Below are 19,201 nucleotides of genomic sequence, written 5' to 3'. Positions count from 1 at the left end.
TTAGGGTTGAGCTCTGGGCGGGAGAAGGTTTCAAGCGGTCATTGCAGTGGAGAGGATGCTGTGTGTCCCCTCTGCTGGGGGAGGGGATAAGGCCCCCCACCCTCTCTGCTGGGAGGGGACTCTCTTACAGAGGGAGGTCACAGGGGCATCCTTGCATGTGGTTGACTTCTCTCTTCATTGAAGTCATTGTCTGGCTGCCATTTCCCGAGCGAACTCCAATTGCAAAACTCTAGGCTGCTGGCCCAACCTCTTATTTGCTGCTTAAGTTTTCTGATTCAAGCTGATTTCAGCAGCTTTTGCCCACTACCTGGGCAAGGGTTTTCTCGTAGCAGTGGGCTCCCGGGTGGTCCCCCGCCTCGGGCAGTGTGATTGGCCTGAGCTCTGCCTGCCCCACTGGGCTGCCATGGTGCCTTCTCTCTGTAGGTGGCCTCTCAGGATGTGTCCCCCAGGAGACCCTCTTGGGGGTCCCTGCGGAGACATGGCCTGTCACTCGAGGTGACCTAATCAGTGTGGAAAGCCCAACTGGAAGCCTTCTGTTGGTTTTCTGCCTCCCAACACAAATGCGCTTCAAGTGGTGGTGACCTGACATGGACTCTCAAAGAAAGGCCTTTTGATCCAGCCCGGGGATGCCTGTCCCCGTGTGCTCCTGGCTGCCTCCCTGTGGAACCGTGGCGCCCAGCCGCCCAGCCGGGCCTCTGCTGGGAGGCAGCTGACCTGAAAGTGATGTTATTTTTTTAACGTGGGTTTTAGTACCCAAAGCAATAATATTTTCAGCTGGTTATTGAGGCTGATTAGTGAGCCTTAGGCCTCCATTTGGTTAAAAGAGCCTCCTTCACGGATATATTTTGGGACAGTGCAAATCCAGGGTTCTGCATGGATTGAGTTACCCCAAAGTTGGTCGGCCATTTGCCCAGGGCCTGGGCCTTGCAAAGCATTCTGGGTAAATTCCCATGGTGCCAGACCACTGGGCGGGGTTTCCAGGGGAGCAGGGCACCCGGCACCTCTCTCCCCAACCTAGAACAAGGGTGGTCAGTTGTGCCTTAAGGCTCTCAGCCCCTTTAGAGACACAGCTCCTGGCCTGTCACTTGCTAGCTCTGTTGTATTTGAACTGGTTACTTGGCCTCTCTGAGCCTCAGTTTCGTCCTCTGTAAATTGGGAAGAATAATAGCTACCTTATAGGATGAGCCTATAGTCTACTCCATTCTGTGTGTGGGTGTGCGTGCATGCCTGTGTGTGAGGTTGGGGGGATTACTGGAGAGCACAGAGGGAGGAAATAAGAGGAGAAACTCAAGAAGAAGAAGCCACCTTCTCTCTTTAAAGGGTCTCAAGAAAGCATCAATCAAATCAAATCATCAAGAAATGATCAGTGCCACCAGGCCACTTGAGGGTGAGGAGTCATTGGCCTCTGGGGAGAAAGGCTGTCAGGCAGGTGGCCCAGTGGAAGTCAGGAGGCCTGTGCGCCTGTCCTGGCTCTGCTTCAAGCAGCTGTGTGACCTTGTGCCAGTACTTTGCTTCTCTGAGCCTCAGTATCCAGCTCTGTAAAGTGAGGGTGTTGGAATCCTTCCAGAACCACTATCCCATAGCCTTGTGATCCAAACAATCATAGTGTTAATGTTTCTTCCTTGGAGAAAATCACTGAATCTTGATTCTCCATCAGAAGAGAAATAGTAATACAAGGAAACTCACTCACTTTGGAGGCACACGTGCCTGGCCACCTCTGTGGGCGTTCCAAGCACAGCCCACGCTTCTCCTTTTTCCAGGAGGGTCTTCTGGGCTGGCCTGGGGTTAATTGTACCCTAGACACTGGGTTTGAGAGGTTGCCTTGAACTGGGCCGGGAGGGCTGGGGCGTCTGACTCTGCAGTGAGATGGCTGGAGAGGGATCTTCAGTCTGTCTGTGCTGATGTCATTTCCTCTGTCTCTTTAGAAATAGCTGTACTTTTGGACTGAGGCTGACAAATCCTTGGGTGGTGGATTTTGAAACGGTCATAAACAATTGGCAATTAGTTCCCTTGTCTAAATGAGAAAGGCAGGCTTACCCAGGCTTCTCATTTGCTGGAGGCCTTTTCATCCACTTGGCAAATGCATCAGATGTGAGTGAAGGAGCCCCTCTGGGTCAAGGAAAATGAAAAGGTCCGTCTTTGGGAGGCCTCGCTGCTCCAGAGCTGGGTCCCTAGCTTGGCCGGCCATCTGGAGTCCTCAATTCCTTGGTGTTGAGAAAGAGCTCTGCACTTGGAGGTCCAAGTCGCAGCCCTGCCACCTCCCCTGAGTGACCCTGGGCCGCTCTGCTGGACCATCTGCAGATGAAGGCCTACAGTGGTAGCCCCTCCCTCCCCTGTCACTCCCTGGGCTCTTTTGAGGTTCAGACAAGAGCATCTGAGATCTCTGTATGTTCACTTTGTAAAGCAAAAAGCTGCAAAAGGTAAGGTGTCCATATTATTGTTTTCTCTTGTGAGGTGTAATAATGACAGTGGTGACAATTATGGCAACTGTTAATTGACTGTTTTATGTGCCTGGCTCTGGGCTCAGAGCTTTATCACGTTCTAGCTGCACAATTGTGCTTCTTCCATCTGCATTTTATAGAGGTTAAGGAAGTTGTCCAAGGGCATGCAGCTTGTGACCTAAGGCAGCCTCTGGGGCGAGTGGGGACTTCCAGTTTGGTGGCTCATTATTTTCCACTGGCTTCCTTTGATTTGTCTAAGTCAGTGGTTCTCGACCCCAACTGTCCAAGCGCCTGGCCCCTGTGGCCAGCAGATCTGCCTCAGTTGGTGTGGGGTGGGGCCCAAGCACCAGTGTGTGCTCCCCATGATTCTAATGTGCGGTCCGGGAGGAAGCCACTGTTCTAAGCACATGTCCACGGATGGTGCAGAGGAGGGTGGACGGGACGTTCGGGCTCCTTAGCCAGGTCTTCTCCCCTCTCTGGGCCTTAGCTTCTTGCCCTGTGGGAGGAGGGGACTGGTCAGGTGACCTCTGAGGTGTCTTCTCCAGGGGCCTCTAAGGCTCTGGAACTATGAGAAGCTCATGAGCAAATCTATTGTTCTTTTCCTTCTTCTGTTTTAGGCAGAATATGAAGTTACTCCAGATGAAAAACTGGGAGAAAAAGGGAAGGAAATTATGACTAAGTACCTCACCCCAAAGGTAAGAGGCTGTCCAACCCCACAGCAGGAGGAATGGGAGGCCGAATCCAGGAATATGGGCCCCAAGTCTGTGCCAGGCCACGTGGGTGCCCAGCTGGTGGCTGCCATTGGTCTCTAGAGATCCAGAATTCTCATCTTCCACCAGAGGGTGCATAAGCCTGGCAGGGCCAAGGTGGGTGGTCCAGGCCTGGGGTGAGGAGACCTACTTCTTGGGGGCCCAGGCCCCTCTGGGGGCCTTCATGCTGCCCATTGCCTACACCCAAGCATTTATGGCGGAGGCAGGGGTCGAGGGTGCCCAGAAGAAAGGGGCACAGCTGGGGTGGTTCTGAGAGGTTGGTGTGGAGGGGAAGGATCTGGGGGTGATCAGGATGGAAAGGGGTTGGCTGAAGCTGTGTGGTAGAAGCAACGTCAACTGAATTCGTAACAGAGTGCAGAGTACTCTGAATTATGTTCTGGAGTATCTGAAGGGTGAGGGGCTACGCTGACCTCACCTCAGGAGCACCCCCTATGGCTGAAGGAATAGGGGCAGCGCCACCCCGGGGTTCTGGAGGTATTGCTTCCCTGGAACCTGTGTCTTCTTACGCCCCACATAACAGATAAATGTGTTCTCCATCCAGTTCAAAGAGCCTGGCCTGAGAGACTGGGGTTCTTCTCCCAGCTGTTCTACCATGCGATCAAGTCATGTTCCCTCAGTGGGCTTCAGTTTCCCTTTCTTAAAAGTGGCCATCCCTGCCAGACCCACCTCCTGGAGGCCTCAAGAGCCTCAGATGAGACCCACATGCAAACAGCTTTGGGCGTGTCCTACATCCCTGTGGGCCAGCCGTGTCTTCGTCCTCACCCAGGACCTAGACACTGTGCGTACTAGCCCCCCAGGAAGCTTGCTCCACATGTCCCAGGCTGCTGGTGGACTGAGGTCACCACAGCCTGTGTGGTGGGGTCCTAGCCATCCACGCACAATGTGGCAGGAGGAGGCAACACACAGGCAGGCAGGTCAGGAACCGGCCCCACCCCTAGCTTACCATGTGACCTTGGTCTTCCTCTCTCCGGGCCTCAGTGTTCTTTGCTATAAAATGGGTGAGGCTTGACCAGATAATCTCAGAGTGTCCCTGCAAACTGGACAGTCACAGAGTCCGTCCTCTCCAAGCCCACACTGAGGGAATGACAAGTGATTCACAAGACAAGAACCAAACAATGAGAAACAGAAGGTGAGAGATGCTTCCAGTCAGGGAGAGAGGTATTGCCAATGAGATGTAGAGACTCCCAGGATGTGACCTTCAGCCCCTGAAGAAAGGCAGCCCCTGACCCACCTAAGATTATTAATCAATCAGTTGATTCTCATTTAGCTTAATTCAAAAGACCCCCACCGCCTGCCACCTCGGGGACGCTAATCCCCATGGCCCGTGTCCGTTCATGATTGACTAAAGCTGAATGCAATTAGACATGGACGCTGCAGCCGCACAGGCCGACTTCCACTCAGGCAACAGAGGTAGGATTATGGACAGAAGGAATCCAGGTCCCACGCAGCAGCTCCTCCAGCGTCAGGTGGGCTGCTGAAAGCCTGCAGCCCCCTAGTGAAGGCGTCCAGGGTGACACGAGAGGCTTAAAGCCACTGTGGCTCCTTTGTTTAAAATCAGGCCCTCTCCTGTCCGCGGCACAGAGAGAGTCTCTGTATTTTCATAAGTTTTGTCTACCTGACATAGAAGTCCCTTGAGGTGAGTAAGCCTCACCTTGATGTTCTTCTCAGCAAAGGTCGCAGGGGGTGCTCGGCAGCTCTGGTCCTGCCTCACCCGCTCAGATGTTATGGAGGTCCCACGGGCCTTGAGTGTGTGGGGCTCCACCACCCCCCGGATGAGCCCTTGTTCAGGAGTAGGTGTGCTTCTCTCCAGCAGGCGGCCACTGGGCATCTCTGTGGGGGCCAGCCCAGCCTCACACCCAGAGGTGTCTCCTGTGTCATTACTCCTGCTGAGCCACCACCCCGGTTGTCATCCTCTCCCTGCTTCCCTTTGCGTTTCTCTACCTCCACTTCCATCGTAATCATATGCTTCTCTTTATGCGAAGGGCAAACACTCCCGGTGCTTTTGCACATTTCAGAAATGAAAGGGTCGATGCTAATAATATACCTCCAGCTGCTGAACAGGGCTGGCTCGCTCTGTACAAGGTGTTGCCCGCTCTATCTGTGGGGCCAGTGGGCAGCGCTGCCAGGCTTTATTCCAGATAACAGACCTCACTGGCATCTGTGAAGGTTCTGAGGTTGAAAGTGGTCAAGGAGGAGACGTCTGAGCAGGGTCCCAGTTCACCCACAGTTGCAGCTGATGACATGTTGTTGAGCCTGTGGGCGGATCATTTTCAATCTGGCCACCACTTGAAACAGAGTGAACACCGGGGGCATGGACAGGCACCCTGAGCTCAGAGGAGGGACCATGCTGGGGGATTGGTTCCCTGGAGGCAATAAGAACAGGGGTGTGCCAGGCACCTCCTTGGCGTTATCAGTGACGGTTCCAGCCTCCATGACATGAGAGGTAGATGGCCTTGTTTACAGACGGCTGCCAGGGCCCAGAGAGGAGAGTAACTTGGTAAGACAGCACAGCTAATAGAATCCTCAGCTGCCCTCAGTAAAGGCCGTTTCACTGTGGCTCAGCTTTGCCCATCGAGCTCTCCATTTGCACCCCCTTGGAGCTGCCTACCCACTTGGGTTCCCCCCAAATAATGAAAACTAATATGCATTGAGGACCCACTGTGTGCAGGCGCCACTCCACTTAGTCCTTACTCTCCCCACGTGATGTGGTTTTATTGGCTTCATCCTCCGGATGAAGAAGGGGAGACTCAGGAGGGGCTGTCACTGTCCCAGGTCCCACTGCTGGGATCAAGCCCTGGTTGGGATGATCCTGGAGCCCTTGGTCTTTCCCCTGTGGGGCACTATCGTCTTCCCCCTTCCCTGTCCCCTTGCTGCCCTCCCGCTGCCCCCACCCTGGTGCATCTACCAGCCTGGCTGTGATGTGCAGTGAGGATGAAGTGGTTCCTGTGCCTGGCCTTGCTGGCTCTTTTGGCCTATCCAAGGGCTGCTGCGTGGGGCTGCTTCCCTCTCTCCCCCCAGCCGACCTTGTCCAGAAGCCTCTGCTAGCAGACCCCAGGCTGGGCCCTGCAGACGTCCCCAGCCCTGCTCAGCACTGCCTCCAGCTCCCGGAGGGATGGGGCCCACACTCCCCATCAGCTCATACGGTTTTACAAGTGCCTCAGAGCCTGCCAACATTTTTTCCTTAAGTACTCCTCAATTTTTAAAATTTAAACCACACCGTATGTTATGGCCCAGGGGCCTGGGGGAGGTGGTCAAAGCGTCCCGTGGGCCAACTGTTTTCCTACAATAAATTTTGCACTGCCTTCCCAGGCCTTCCTGTAGTCACTCTCAGAAACCTGTTTTCCTTGTCAGTGCTGCAGATGCCCCAGGTGCTGGGGAACGAGAGGCCAGGACAGCAGCCGAGCTAGTGGCTGAGGCCCCAGCATTGGCCCTGAGAACTTAGAACAACTCCCAGACATTGTCCCCAAACCCAGATCGCCCTTACCTTGAGGCCCGTCCTCGAGATGCAGCTCACGTGTCTCAGCTCCTAGCAGCATTTTCCAGCGGGTAGACTGTAGATGTGGATCATTTGAGAAGCTCTGTGAAAAAAACACCTCTGTGGTCAACTTCGTGGGGGCAGTGCTGCATGCCACGTCTCCCCCTTGTAAAGATTCACCCGGCGTGTGAGCATATTAAAGGCTCACAAGTCTTGCAATAAAGAAACCTGTTTAACTGCTAAGAAAGCATCTCCCAAACTTATTTGACTATAAAAACTTTTTTTTTTTTTAATTTCACCTCCTGCTGAATACATCTTGGGCTGCAGAACACATCCAAGAGTCTTCACGACCTGGCCTCCTCCTGCTCCAGCATCCTTTCTCCCATTTCCTCTTGCACAGCCCCCACACTGGGCTCCAGCCCCGCCATTTCCCAGTTTCATCTTGACGTCCACACCTCATTGCCTTTGTTCAGGCTATTCCCAGCAAGTCCCTTCACCTGGCAGGTGCTGCCCCCTACTCCTCTTGCTCCCTTCTGTGTCCCTGCTCAGCCCAATGCCACTGGCTACACAGACCACTCCTACCTCTGGTCAGGGGCCATCGCTCCTACCTGGACGGTTTCTGAGCTCACTGGCCTGTTGTGCTTCTTGGGTCTGTGTGGTGAGTGCTTCTGTGCCCCGGTGAGGGGTTCTGAGGAGCCCGCCTCTCAGAGGGGATGACAGCACATCAACAGATCAGTCGAATGCAGGGTGATGGGAGCAGTGGTGGGACTGTGCACAGGGAAGTGGTGGGGGGGGCAGGGATGGTCCTAAGAAGCTGCCCCTAGACCAGTCTGGGTGAGCCAGGGAGGCTGCTGGGAGGTGATGCGGCTGAATCCAATTTTAATGTGGTGAGGAGGAGGAAGCCAGGTACAAATGAAAGGAAAGGAGAAGGGCCTCTCATGGGCTAAGGTATAGAGCAGTGGTTCTCACCCAGGGATGTTTTGCTCCCTGGGAGACATTTGACAGTGCCTGGAGAGGTTTTTGATTGACACAACTGGGAGGATATGCTACTGGCATCTCATGGTAGGGACCAGGGATGCCACTGGACATCGTGTGATGCACGGAACGGCCCCCACAACGAGAACTGTCTGGCCCAAAATATCAGTGGTTCCGAGGTTGAGAAGTGTTGGTCCAGAGGTGGGGAAGGGTGTGGGGTGGTCAGTTTTGTGGGAGTGGAAAGGGCGGGCAACTGGGACCTTGTGGGCAGCAGGGCCTGGAAACCACGCTGGGGAGTTCGACGTCATCCTCACGGCAGTGGGGAGCCGTTAGGGCTCTGAATGCCATTTGCGGTTTAGGATGATCCCTCTGACCACACGGAGGAGAATGGGGAGGGGGAAGGCCTGGAAGCAAGAGCATCCAGGGAGCTGCCACAAGGGCCATGGTAGCCATGGGGACGCACAGGGGGGCAGCCGCGGCCATGGGGATGAGAGGTACAGGGGCCCTGGGAAATGTTAGGAGGAAGCTCTCAGGGGACAGCCAGGTGTGCGAAGTGAAGGAGAGCGGGCAGGAGGAGTCCCAAGTGACTTCCTCGTTTTCATCTTGAGTCACAGAGTGGGTAGAGGGCCCCCGCGAAAGACAGAGCCTTTAGGATGAGGGTCATTGCTGTAGGTGGCAGGGTTGTTAGCTCATTGGGCAGAGACGATGGCATCTGCTCTCTGTGTTCCCTGCCCCAGCACAGTGCTGGACACATGGCTCCCAATCGTCATGAGTTGGTTTGAATGAGACAATGAGGAAGCCCTGGGAAGCTTCCTTTCGTGGGCCCCTCATCTCTCCTGCCTCGTGTCTCTTTCTGGGGAGCCGACGCTTGGCTGGCTTGTGTCCCGTGGTGTCTGACATGGTATGTTTGCTGGGAGTCTGGCTGGAAAGTCCCTGCTTAAAGTTAAAGCTTGTGCCCGGAGCCTATTTCAAACCCCGGCCTGAAGGCTTCCACCCCCAGAGGCCAAGTCCACTCCTGGGACGCTGCCGAGAATCCCGCATCAGTGGCCCATACATGGCCAGCTCTGCTCTGGGGGCCCATCAGAGGACACCGGCCCGGGGTGGGCTTTGGAATGGGCTGAAAGCTGTTGGAGATCTAACAGACAGGCAGCAGAGTGCCGTGAGAAGGCGAGTTGTAGAACCCAGGTAGACCTGGGTTCCAAGCCACACTTGGCCCCTTTCAGCTGCGTGGCCTTGGAAAAGTTTCTTCTCCTCTTGGTGCCCCAGCTTGCTCACCTGTCACGTGGGTGGGTAGTGGTAAGGGTCAGAAATACCAGCAGAAACTGGTACATTAGACTCTCACTCAGCAGTGGCTGTCGTCTGGCTTTCCCCTCCCTTGTCTGTGCTTTTGAAATCAGGCTGTTGAATGAGGAAATCATTCAGACACGAACTCCAGCTGTGGAGTTGTGAGAGGCCGAGGAGGGGTCCAGAGGGCCCCCAGCCGCAGAGAGCCTGCCAGAGAGACTGGACTCATTAAAAGGCAATGCATTAGTCAGGATGATTAATACGAGCTGCCACAACAAACAACCCCAAAATCTCAGGGGCTTCACACAACAGAGGTTTCTTTCTTATGCACAATCCAACCGGGGCTTCAATTCTCCCGGTGAAGACCAGGGGTGTTGGCTGCTTGTGTGGCAACACTGGCTTGAAGATGTTGTCTCATGGCCACTGCCAAAAGAAAAGTGGGGGGTGAGGGAGGCACACGAGCTTTTACTGCCTTGTTAAAGCTCCAGAGGCCAACGAGGGAGTCTGGGGGGGGGGTTCAGGGCGGCAGATGGAATGTTGCCTCCTCCCTACATCACAGTCCCTGACCCCCAAACTGAAAACATTGTATGGCAAGCTCGTCTCTGAGACAGCCATGTATGTGGCTTGTCCTATGGATATTCTCCTGCTTGTCAGCTCAGAGAAGCTGCCCAGAGGCCCCCCGGTCCAGTTAGACATGTGTGCCGGGCTCTGTAGCGATCTGGGCAGCTCACCTTCCAGGTACCTGCAGATCAGAAGTGATACAGGTGGGGCTGGCCCAGTGGCACAGCGGTTAAGTCCGCACGTTCTGCTTCTCAGCGGCCCGGGGGTCGCCAGTTCAGATCCCGGGTGCGGACATGGCACCGCCTGGAATGCCATGCTGTAGTGGGCGTCCCACATATAAAGTAGACGAGGATGGGCACAGATGTTAGCTCAGGGCCAGTCTTCCTCAGCAAAAAAGAGGACTGGCAGTAGTTAGCTCAGGGCTAATCTTCCTCCAAAAAAAAAAAAAAAGAAGTGATACAGGTGACAGGTGTTCTGGGAGCAGGATTGCTTTCAGCTGGAGTGGACCAGGAATTATTGTTAATTATAATAATGATAATAATGATAGGTCATCCTGAAAACAGTATTATGTGTTGTCTGTCGCTACAGATTTCATTTTTTAAATGCTGGCTTTATAAAGATATAATTCATATGTCCTAAAATTCTCCTTTTTAAATTGTACAGTTCACTGGTTTTTAAAATATTCACAGAGTTGTATAGTCATCAACACCATCTGATTCCAGGGCGTTTTATCACCCCCAATAGAAACTCCATACCCATGAGCAGTCGCTCCCTATTTTCCTTTCCACCAGCCCCTTAACCACTAATCTACTTTCTGTTTCTATGGATTTGCCTATTCTGGACATTGCAAATAATGAGGATCATACAATATGTGGACTTTTGTGAGTGGTTTCTTTCACTTAGCATGTGTTTTCAAGATTCATCCATGTTGCAGCTGTATCAGTATTTTGTTCCTTTTCATTGCTGAATAATATTCCATCGTATGGATAAACCATGTTTTATGTATCTTCTCAACAATTTGTGGACGCTTGGGTTGTTTCCACGTTTTGGCTATTATGAATAACGCTGCTATGAATGTTCATGTACAAGTTTTTGTGTGGACGTATGTTTTTCATTTCGCTTGGGTATATACCTAGGAGTGAAATTACTGGGTCATACAGTAACTCGACATTTAATCATTTGAGGACTAGCCAGACCATTTTTGAAGCGGCTGCACCATTTTACATTCCCCCCAGCAGCATGTGAAGGTTCTAATCTCTCTAGATCCCCACCAACACTTGGCCTTTTCCGTCTTTTTAATTTTATTTTTCTAGTGGGCATGAAGTGGTATATCTCATTGTGGTTTTGGTTATATTTCCCTAATGACTAATGATGTCGAGCATCTTTTCATGTGCTTATTGGTCATTTGGATATCTTCTTTGGAAAGATATCTATTCAGATCTTTTGCCCATTTTTAAATTGGGTTGTTTATCTTCTTAACGCTGGATCCTAAAGAGTTCTGTGTAGATTCTAGATACAAGTCCCTTATCAGATATACTATTTGCAAATATTTTCTCCAATTCTGTGGCTTGTGTTTTTACTTTCTAAATAGTGTCCTTTGAAGCCTGAAGGTTTTTCATTTTGGTGAAATTCAAATTCATTTTTGTTACTTGTCTTTTTTTTTTTTAAGATTTTATTTTTTTCCCTTTTTCTCCCCAAAGCCCCCCGGTACATAGTTGTATATTCTTCGTTGTGGGTCCTTCTAGTTGTGGCATGTGGGACGCTGCCTCAGCGTGGTTTGATGAGCAGTGCCATGTCTGCGCCCAGGATCCGAACCAATGAAGCCCTCGGCCGCCCGCAGCGGAGCGCGCGAACTTAACCACTCGGCCACAGGGCCAGCCCCTGTTACTGGTTTTTAAATGACTTGTTTTCACTTTGTCTTATCTCTCCTTATAAGAAACACTCTGGGTTTTTGGGAAAAAGGCGTATATGGGGACAAAGTAAACAAATCGTAGTGCACATTAGGTCCATGAATCTGTCTTCCTCTAGAGAACCAAAGCCCCATTGCCTGTTGCAAAGAGCAGGGCCAGGCCTGGTCCTTCGCAAATGTTCCAGCCCTTCTGTGGGCCCTCTGTGTCCAGCACTGCTATGGCATCTTACAGACCTGCTCTTGAATCTTCCCAGCAACTCCCCAAGATGCGTATTAGTGTCCCCATGTTACAGGTCAGGCAACCGAGGTTTGGAAAGGGAAGAGGCTGGTTTAGAAGAGTGGAGGCAGGGCTTAGGGGGAGCCTCTGAGTGTTCTGCTTGGTGGTGTGGTTTGTAGAACATCTTGCCGTGGTTCATTTTAATTGGGCTCATGAGCATCTGTGCCAGGTCTCCATCTTTGAACTGCTCCACCCCAGTCACTAGGCCTGGCACGTGGTACCCAGGTTCAATGTGGTTTTACTAGGGAGTATCAGTGGAGCCCAGGGGAAGCTTAAACCAGCGGAAAGGGCGTGCGTGGGTTTCCTCTGACAATGAAGTAGACAAGTGGGTGGGAGCAGACCTCTGCCATGAATGGGCTTGGCATCCTCTGTGGGATGCTGGGAATGCCCCAGGGCAGGCCGCTCTTGGAGAGCGTTTCTTGCTGGAGGCCCGTGGCAGGATATTTTTCTCTGGGCCCTCCACAGACGCATGCCTCTTTGTTCGTATGAACAATGATAGGGTAAAGAAGGCAGGGAAGTTTGTTCTTGTTAAGGGGAAATTACCCATCAACCTGAGTTCCTGCACAAAAGAAATCTATTCCTAGTACTTGTTTGGCTCTCCGGAAAACATCCACCTGTTAAAAAGTAAAGAGCTTGAATGAAAGGAAATAATAATTACTCCAAGTTCCTCTTTCTCTGGCCCCCTGCTCGCTTCAGTGGCGCCTCCTGTTCCCCACCCAGGCAGCAGCAAAGGGTTCTGAGCTAGCCCAGGCAGGCTGGCTTCTCAGCAGGGGACAATTCCTCTGCCTCTGAGGCAATCAGCAGCTTCAATCTTTGTCCTTAGGATCACATGGGACCCCAGTTCTGCCACTTTCCTGCTGGGCATCCTTGGAGCCTCAATTCCCCCATCCGAGTATGGGGATGATAACAATGGCACATAACGGGCTCCTGACCGTTGGTCATTCTCAAAGCACCTTCGCCGTTTTGCTCTATCTGCATACCACACTTGCAGTGATTTATATAACATTTTTCTTTAAATCAACTCATCTTTTAACTGAAAATAAAATGAATTTTAAAAGTAGACTTCGTATCGGGAACATGCCTGGAAAACCAGTATTGATTTGTCGTACAAAAAAGTAACTGGGAAAACTGACATCAAATCGCAGCTAGACATTCTTTTGCCTCCCTAAGGCCCTGAGCCTCCTTTCTGTTTGTTTTGAAGGGAGATTAGCGAGTATTCGAGATGTGTTAGCAAGGTGATAGCGCCACACCGAGACTCTCTTTTTGGTGATGGGAAGCTTGAAGGAGAATTGAAAAGGGAATACCTTTTTCATCGAGTGATTCGATCTTATTTAAGTGTGGCCCTGCACTTCCTAACACTGTCTTATCATCTTTGGAAAATGCTGGGCTGACTACCTTACTTCCCAGCTGTGAGGCATTTTATAAGTACTGGCCGTTGTTGGGAGAGACAGCGTGACCTGCAGCAGAGACAGTGGACTGGGAGTCAAGTCCCTTCCCAGGTCTCTCTTCTTGGGGTCTGTGGCCTTGAGGGAGCTGGCGTGGAGTCCACCTAACCATCTAGCGAGCCCTTGGTCTCCAGGGCGGCCCAGGCTCTGGGTGGCCTGGGCAGATCCCTCCCTTCCATGTGCCTGCCCATCCAGCCACTCGCTCAGGACCCAGCCTTTCATCTCTGCTGAGATTGCTTGGGCCTCAGCTGTCTCCCAGCGCCTGGAACAGCATCTCTGTCCTGTCATCCATGAATCTGGTGAGCTTGGAGTCCATCTTTGCTTGAGCTCCTCCTGAGCAGGGCCTGGCTGGGCTGGCTGGGCAGCGGGGCCATGCATCCTGGCTCTTCCCAGTTCCTGCCACAGCACTGCGAAAGGACTCAAGGCAGGAGAGGATTGAAAAGAAAACTTGAGAAAGGAACTTCCTGGAGTTTTCTCAAGAAGCAGAGGTGAGGGCAGGGGCTGGGCTTCTTTTCTCTTCCATTTTTGGGAGCAGCAGAGACAGGAATTCAAAACAAATAAACCCACATCTGTGCTTACTCGCTATCCTGGGGCAAGACAGAAGGGAGCTAGCATTTATTGAGCAACTACTGTGTGCCTGGAGCTTCACGCTCCATGTTTTACTCCATCCTCAGAATAGCTAACTCAGAGGAGAAGAAATGGGGCCTCAGAGAGGTTAAGTAATTGCCCAAGAACACCTAGCTAGGGCCAGAGCAGGGAACTGAACCCAGGCCTGCCCTCTTCTTGATACGGGCTTGGCGAGCTGAGGAGTCGGAAGAAAGGTTTCTTGGATTCTCAAGGTCTGGTAGTAGTGCTCCTTTATTCAGAGAGTAGCGTAGGGACAGGACCCATGGGCAGGGAAGGGCTGCAATGGGTTGAGGGCAGGGCTAAATTTATAAGGAATAGGTATGTGAGTTATTTCTTTATAAGACAAAGGAAAGATCATGTAAAAAGTCGTTAAAATGGTATCAGTGCAGGTGGGGTCTGGTTATCTGGTGATCCTATAACTTTGGGTATGAATCAGATCGGATCAGGTCAGGACGTCCTGTGCTTCCCGGTGGATGATATAGATCAGTGTGTAGGGCAGGACGCCTTGGGCTCCTCTCCCTGGGGCAGCCTTGATCCTCATCATTCTCACTCCCTGCACAGACAGATGCCTCCTCCTCGGGCCTCGGCTTCCCATGGCTAGAGTGAGGCGGTTGGCTTGGAGGCTGTCTGGGAGGCCCCCTCCACTCTCACCGCCTATAATAATGATACAATCTGTAGTCCCAGCTCTTACTGTGTGCCAACACTGTTCCGAGGGCTTTAAATAACTCACTTAATCTGCACATCTACCCAATGGATTATTTTCTCCATTTTAAAGATGAGGAGATGAAGACACAGAGAGGTTAAGTAACTTGCTCAAGGTCACACAGCTGGGGTCACACAGCTGGGGTGGGGGAAGCCGAGACTTCACTCTCTGCCCTTGACCCTACCCCAACCTGCTCTCCTAAAATAACCCAACCTGGCTCGCTACTTCTCATGTCTCCTCTTAACTGAGGGATTATTAATGACTCAGGAGCACTCACCAGGGAGCTGTGGTGCTGTTTGGACAGGAGTGAGGGCTCCTGGGCCATTTCACATGCGCCCCGGTGTCTAGCAGCTGCATCGCTCCCCATGGAGGGCCCCTGCTGCCCCAGCCGCCTCTGAGTCAAGGCCCGGGACTCTAGAATTCCAGGTACATTAGGAAAGGATCCAAGAGCACATCTCAGGGACCGTTCCTCCAGTTCACCCCAAGGGAAGGAGGACACCACCTAGAGGGGGCCGTGGCGCCCCAGGGAATCTCAGGGGCCATCCCGTGCAGGGCCTTGCAGACAGCGTTAGCTGCAGTTTCCAGTATGCAGAGACACAAAGATCTGCTGTGGTTAAGCAGCCTGGGAGCCAGACACCCCCCCCTCCCAGGCCCTGGCTCCGAGAAGAACGCTTATGACTCCATGGAACCCAGTTTTAAAACCACCGAGCTAAGCCGAACTCCTCATTTCCTAGATGAGGGAACTGTGGCCCAAAGAGGGGCTGGACCCTCCAGGGTCACATGGTTTGGAAGAGGAGACTGGAACGTTCCTCACTGGGCTCCATAGCCCTGTGCTAGAAGCATGGCGAGAGGGCACCGAAAGCAGTGCTTCCTGACCTTGTTTTCCAGTCCCTGCTGTGGCTGGTCTGCACCGGGACCTGCATCCCTCCGAGGCTCTCATTCCTTGGACCAGTACACGTCTAAATGCTGAGCCGTTGGTTGTGTCCGAGCAAAGCAGAGAAGGCCACTGAGGCTGTGGTTCCACCATTTGAGCATCTGTGCTCTTTAGGTGGAGATGCCCCTGAAGAGGTGGCACTGAGTCATTAACGCTCTCGCTCTTTTACTAAGGCTGGGTTTTAATGGGGGAGGTGGGCAAAGTAATGTTAATTTAGCACCTACTGTATGCTATACGCTTTACACCTCTATTTCATGCCATCTTCATGGCAGCCCTGTGTAGTAGACACAGTTGTCCCCTTTTTACTTTGGGCAGGGGTCTTTAGCTACTGAGAGTGAAAGCTGGGAGAATTGAAAACAGGGACTCAGACACTGGGACGCAAACGTCCACGCCAACTTTGATTTACAATAGCCAAAAAGTAGAAACAACCCAAGTGTCCATCCACAGGTGAATGGATAAACAGAATGTGGTATATCCACACAATGGAATATTGCTATTTATAGCCATAAATAGGCATGGAGTTCTCACACATGCTACAGCAATGGATGAACCTTGAAAACATTGTGCTAAGTGAAAGAAGCCAAACAGAAAAGGCCACATGTCGTATGATTATTCCACTTGTATCGACTATCTAGAATAGGCCAACCCATCAAGACAGAAAGTAGATTAGAGTTTACTGGGGCTGTGGGAGGAGGGAATGTGGAGTTACTGGGTACAGAATTTCTGTTTGGGGTGATGAAAAAATTTTGGAAAAAGATGGTGGTGATGGTTTGACATTATGGATGTAATTAATGCTACTCAATTGTCCACCTAAAAATGGTTTAAATGGCAATTTTTAGGTTACATATATTTTACCACAATGAAAGAAAAAGAACAACCGAGAAAGCTTGGAGCTGAGACAGAACCCAGTCTATCTGATTCCAGAGCCTGTGATCTTTCTCCTCCACCGTGTCGTCTTTTCAAAAGTTAACCAAAGACAAAAATCCCCCCAGATCAGCTTCCCAGCGGCTGCACGAAAGAGCAAGTCTGGGAGGGCAGGTAGGCTGACGTCTGAAGGACCTGCTCGCTGGCCGCTCCCTCCTGGCTTCTGTCCAGCTACTGGCCCCGAACCTAGGCATCTACTTCCACTTTGCGCTGTGTCGTTAGCAAGTTCTCATGTCGCGGTCTCCCCGTGCAGCGTTTTTAACAACTGGGTAGTTGTCCTTCAAATAGACATACTTCTGTTCCTCCCCCAACCTTTCCTGGAAAACAAATTCTCTTTGCCCGAAGGCTGATTTCTTTTCGGTTCCTCCTGACATCCTTGAGGCTGATGTGCCAGCTGGGGCTCCTCAGAGCAGGCTCATCTGGGTCGCTTTTCCTTTTTCATGACCTTCCAGGTCAGAAAATTGCACGTTCCTTTGATGCTGGTGGAGCCGGCTCTGCCTCCGACCCCCGATCCTGTGTGTGTATAGTATTTCCTGTCCAGAACCCCTGTCTTTAAAGTGGCTGGAGACAGAGAAAGGTGCAGGCTTCCTGAGGACACCCCCACCCTGTCCCTACCCAAGTTCCGCTCCGGGTGGGCAGCAACATTGGTCTCTGGGGTGCCTGTGCTCCGCCAACCCATCGTGTGGCCTGACAGGCCCTCCCCGTTCGTGGGCCCTGGGCAGAGAAATGACATCATGGGGGGGTTGGCTGAACTCCCTGGATCTTAGGAGATTTCTGCCCCTCCTGCACTCCCAAGCCCTGTGGAATGAAATCTTCACTGGAGAAAAATCTTCCAAGGCCAGGATATTCCCAACACGATTTTAGAGTGCAGCCGATTTGGAAGCTGTGGAATGGGAGGGTGTTCTGGAAGATGGAAACTTGGCTTGGCGTGCCCTTGCCTCTCACACGCAAAGAATGAAGAACACTCCCACTGTGAGCGTTCCGCACCCCAGCCCCTTCGCACCAGAGCTCGTTGCGAGAATTACCTGCACGTGGCTGACCCAGAGCAGAGTTGGCTGGATTCAAACCCCTCGCCAGGAAAATCCTGCTTCTCTGGGTTCCAACAGCCAGTTCGCAGCCTGTGTAAACAGTGTCATCTCCCATCACACACTTGGGGCCATAGGTCATGACCAGGGATTATTGAATTGACAGAGCCCAACTGGCCCCGTCCAGGCACATTTTGTTTCGTTAATTATCCTTTTCTGCTTTTGACGTAAAGAGTCAAGGTCTGGGTCAGGGTTGTTTGTGTATTTTCCTTTCTTTCTCATTAAAGTTGCCCAGCTCTCAGGGCCCCTAGCTAAATTCTGCCAGTGTTTAAAAATGTCCTCTCTCGCTTCCTGACCCCTAAAAATCCTTCATCCTGATTTCTCCGAAGCCTTGAACAGCAACGGAAATATGGGTTAAGATCCTTTAAGCCCCATCTGCTTTTCCCTTCTTGAAGAGTTGTGGCTATTTCTCAAGGGCTGTGTTTCTTCACTTTGCTGACCCAGGGAACGTGACACAGTGTGACCTAGGGTGGCCAGGGCAGCAGGGGCACCACTGGAAAGGGCTGGAACCCCGTGAAGAGGCAGGGTTTGCTCAGAGTGCTTCTTGGCCTCATGGCCCCTCACACGGTTGGTGATCTCTATAAGCCTGCTGTCTGTTTAGGGTCCTCAAAGGCAATCCTGCCATCTTAAATTTGTCCAGAAGTGTCAATTTTGCCATAGGAAAACACTGATTCTTTCAGAGCCCTGATCTTCTCAAAATACTTCCCAGTGTGCAAATGCCAGAAGTCAAAGGAAGGAAGCAAGAGTCTTCCTCATTGTCCAGCCAAACCCCCTTCATCCTGTGCGCCTTGGTCAAACCTCACCTGAGTCATGTAGCGACCTGTGTCTGATGAGGCCACCTCTCTGAGTTCTCCCTCCTGGGGGCTGAAAGGCTGCAACACACTGGGCTGCCCACAGTCCCCACCAGCCTTGAACTCCTGCCATTGGCCAAGTGAGTTGGTCTATGAGGTCCTTAGGGTGGAGCTCATGACCTGGGCACAGAATGGATGCTCAGGGAACCAGTGTGGCTGATGGACTGAATCAGCTGGGACCCCAGCTGGAGAAGCAGCAGGCTCCTTCCTTTCCTTCTGGACACAGCAGTAGCCCCACCTCTTCCTCTGCTTGCAAAGACAACTCCCATCCCTTGCAGTGTCTTCCTGGCCTGGCAGAGTAACCGGCCGTCCCCAGGGTCACCCCCAGGTTGGTGTGAGAGATCACTGCCCAAAGAGTTAAGGAGATGGCAGTGTGGTTGCGTGTGTCTGTCGTAACGGGATTGTGGGCCTTACAGACGACGCTGGGCTGTTTCCCAACACAGTGTCACTGCTTCCTCATCTCCTCCAGCCGTGAGAAGCCCCAGAGAGCCCCATGAGCCCCTCGGAGTCTGGGTCTTGGCGTTCATCACAGAAAGATAAAGGTGCAGATCAGGCTCCATCTTCCTAAAGGCTTGGTGGCAGTCGGGCAGGAGGAGGACTCTTGGGTGTCCCTGTGGAGAAGGCCCCTTTGAGAAATGAGTGCTGTCTGTTGGAGAAAAGAGAAGATCAGTGTTTTGTGGAGGCTGAAGCTTAAATAACTTGAGGAGTGTCCTCTTTAAGAAAAAGAATAGAACGTAAGGTACAAAAGTGAGCATTTCCTGAGACTGGAAAAAGAAATCACAACAAATGACTGGAGCCTTGGAGGTGCAGGTCCTTTTCATCGGAGATCTCAATTTATTGGAAGTGCTTATGTAGAAATGTCTCCCCACTGAAACCTGGCTTCCTCTCCCACCTAGAAAGTTCTGTCGCTCCCAAGACTGCAAGAAAAGGGCCCCAAATC

General features: G+C 52.0%; 1 protein-coding gene across 9 annotated transcripts in view; it reads left to right on the top strand.

Moving 5' to 3' along the window:
* The window catches only part of GRK5 (G protein-coupled receptor kinase 5), a 219,470-nt gene that overhangs the window by 159,333 nt on the left and 40,936 nt on the right, over positions 1 to 19,201 (top strand). For 7 of the 9 annotated variants that reach the window (XM_014849237.3, XM_044749935.2, XM_070482333.1 and 4 more), the window contains one exon: positions 3,059 to 3,136. The exons of the other annotated variants lie outside the window; for them this stretch is intronic. In XM_014849237.3, the coding sequence (XP_014704723.1) occupies positions 3,059 to 3,136 (78 nt within the window). The remainder of the gene's footprint in view (positions 1 to 3,058; positions 3,137 to 19,201) is intronic. 9 annotated transcript variants of the gene reach the window in all.

Source organism: Equus asinus, chromosome 2 (genome assembly GCF_041296235.1).
Source record: "Equus asinus isolate D_3611 breed Donkey chromosome 2, EquAss-T2T_v2, whole genome shotgun sequence".
Classification (NCBI taxonomy): domain Eukaryota; kingdom Metazoa; phylum Chordata; class Mammalia; order Perissodactyla; family Equidae; genus Equus; species Equus asinus.
The sequence above is the reverse complement of the archived record's forward strand: the minus strand, read 5'-3'. Positions and strand labels throughout refer to the sequence as shown.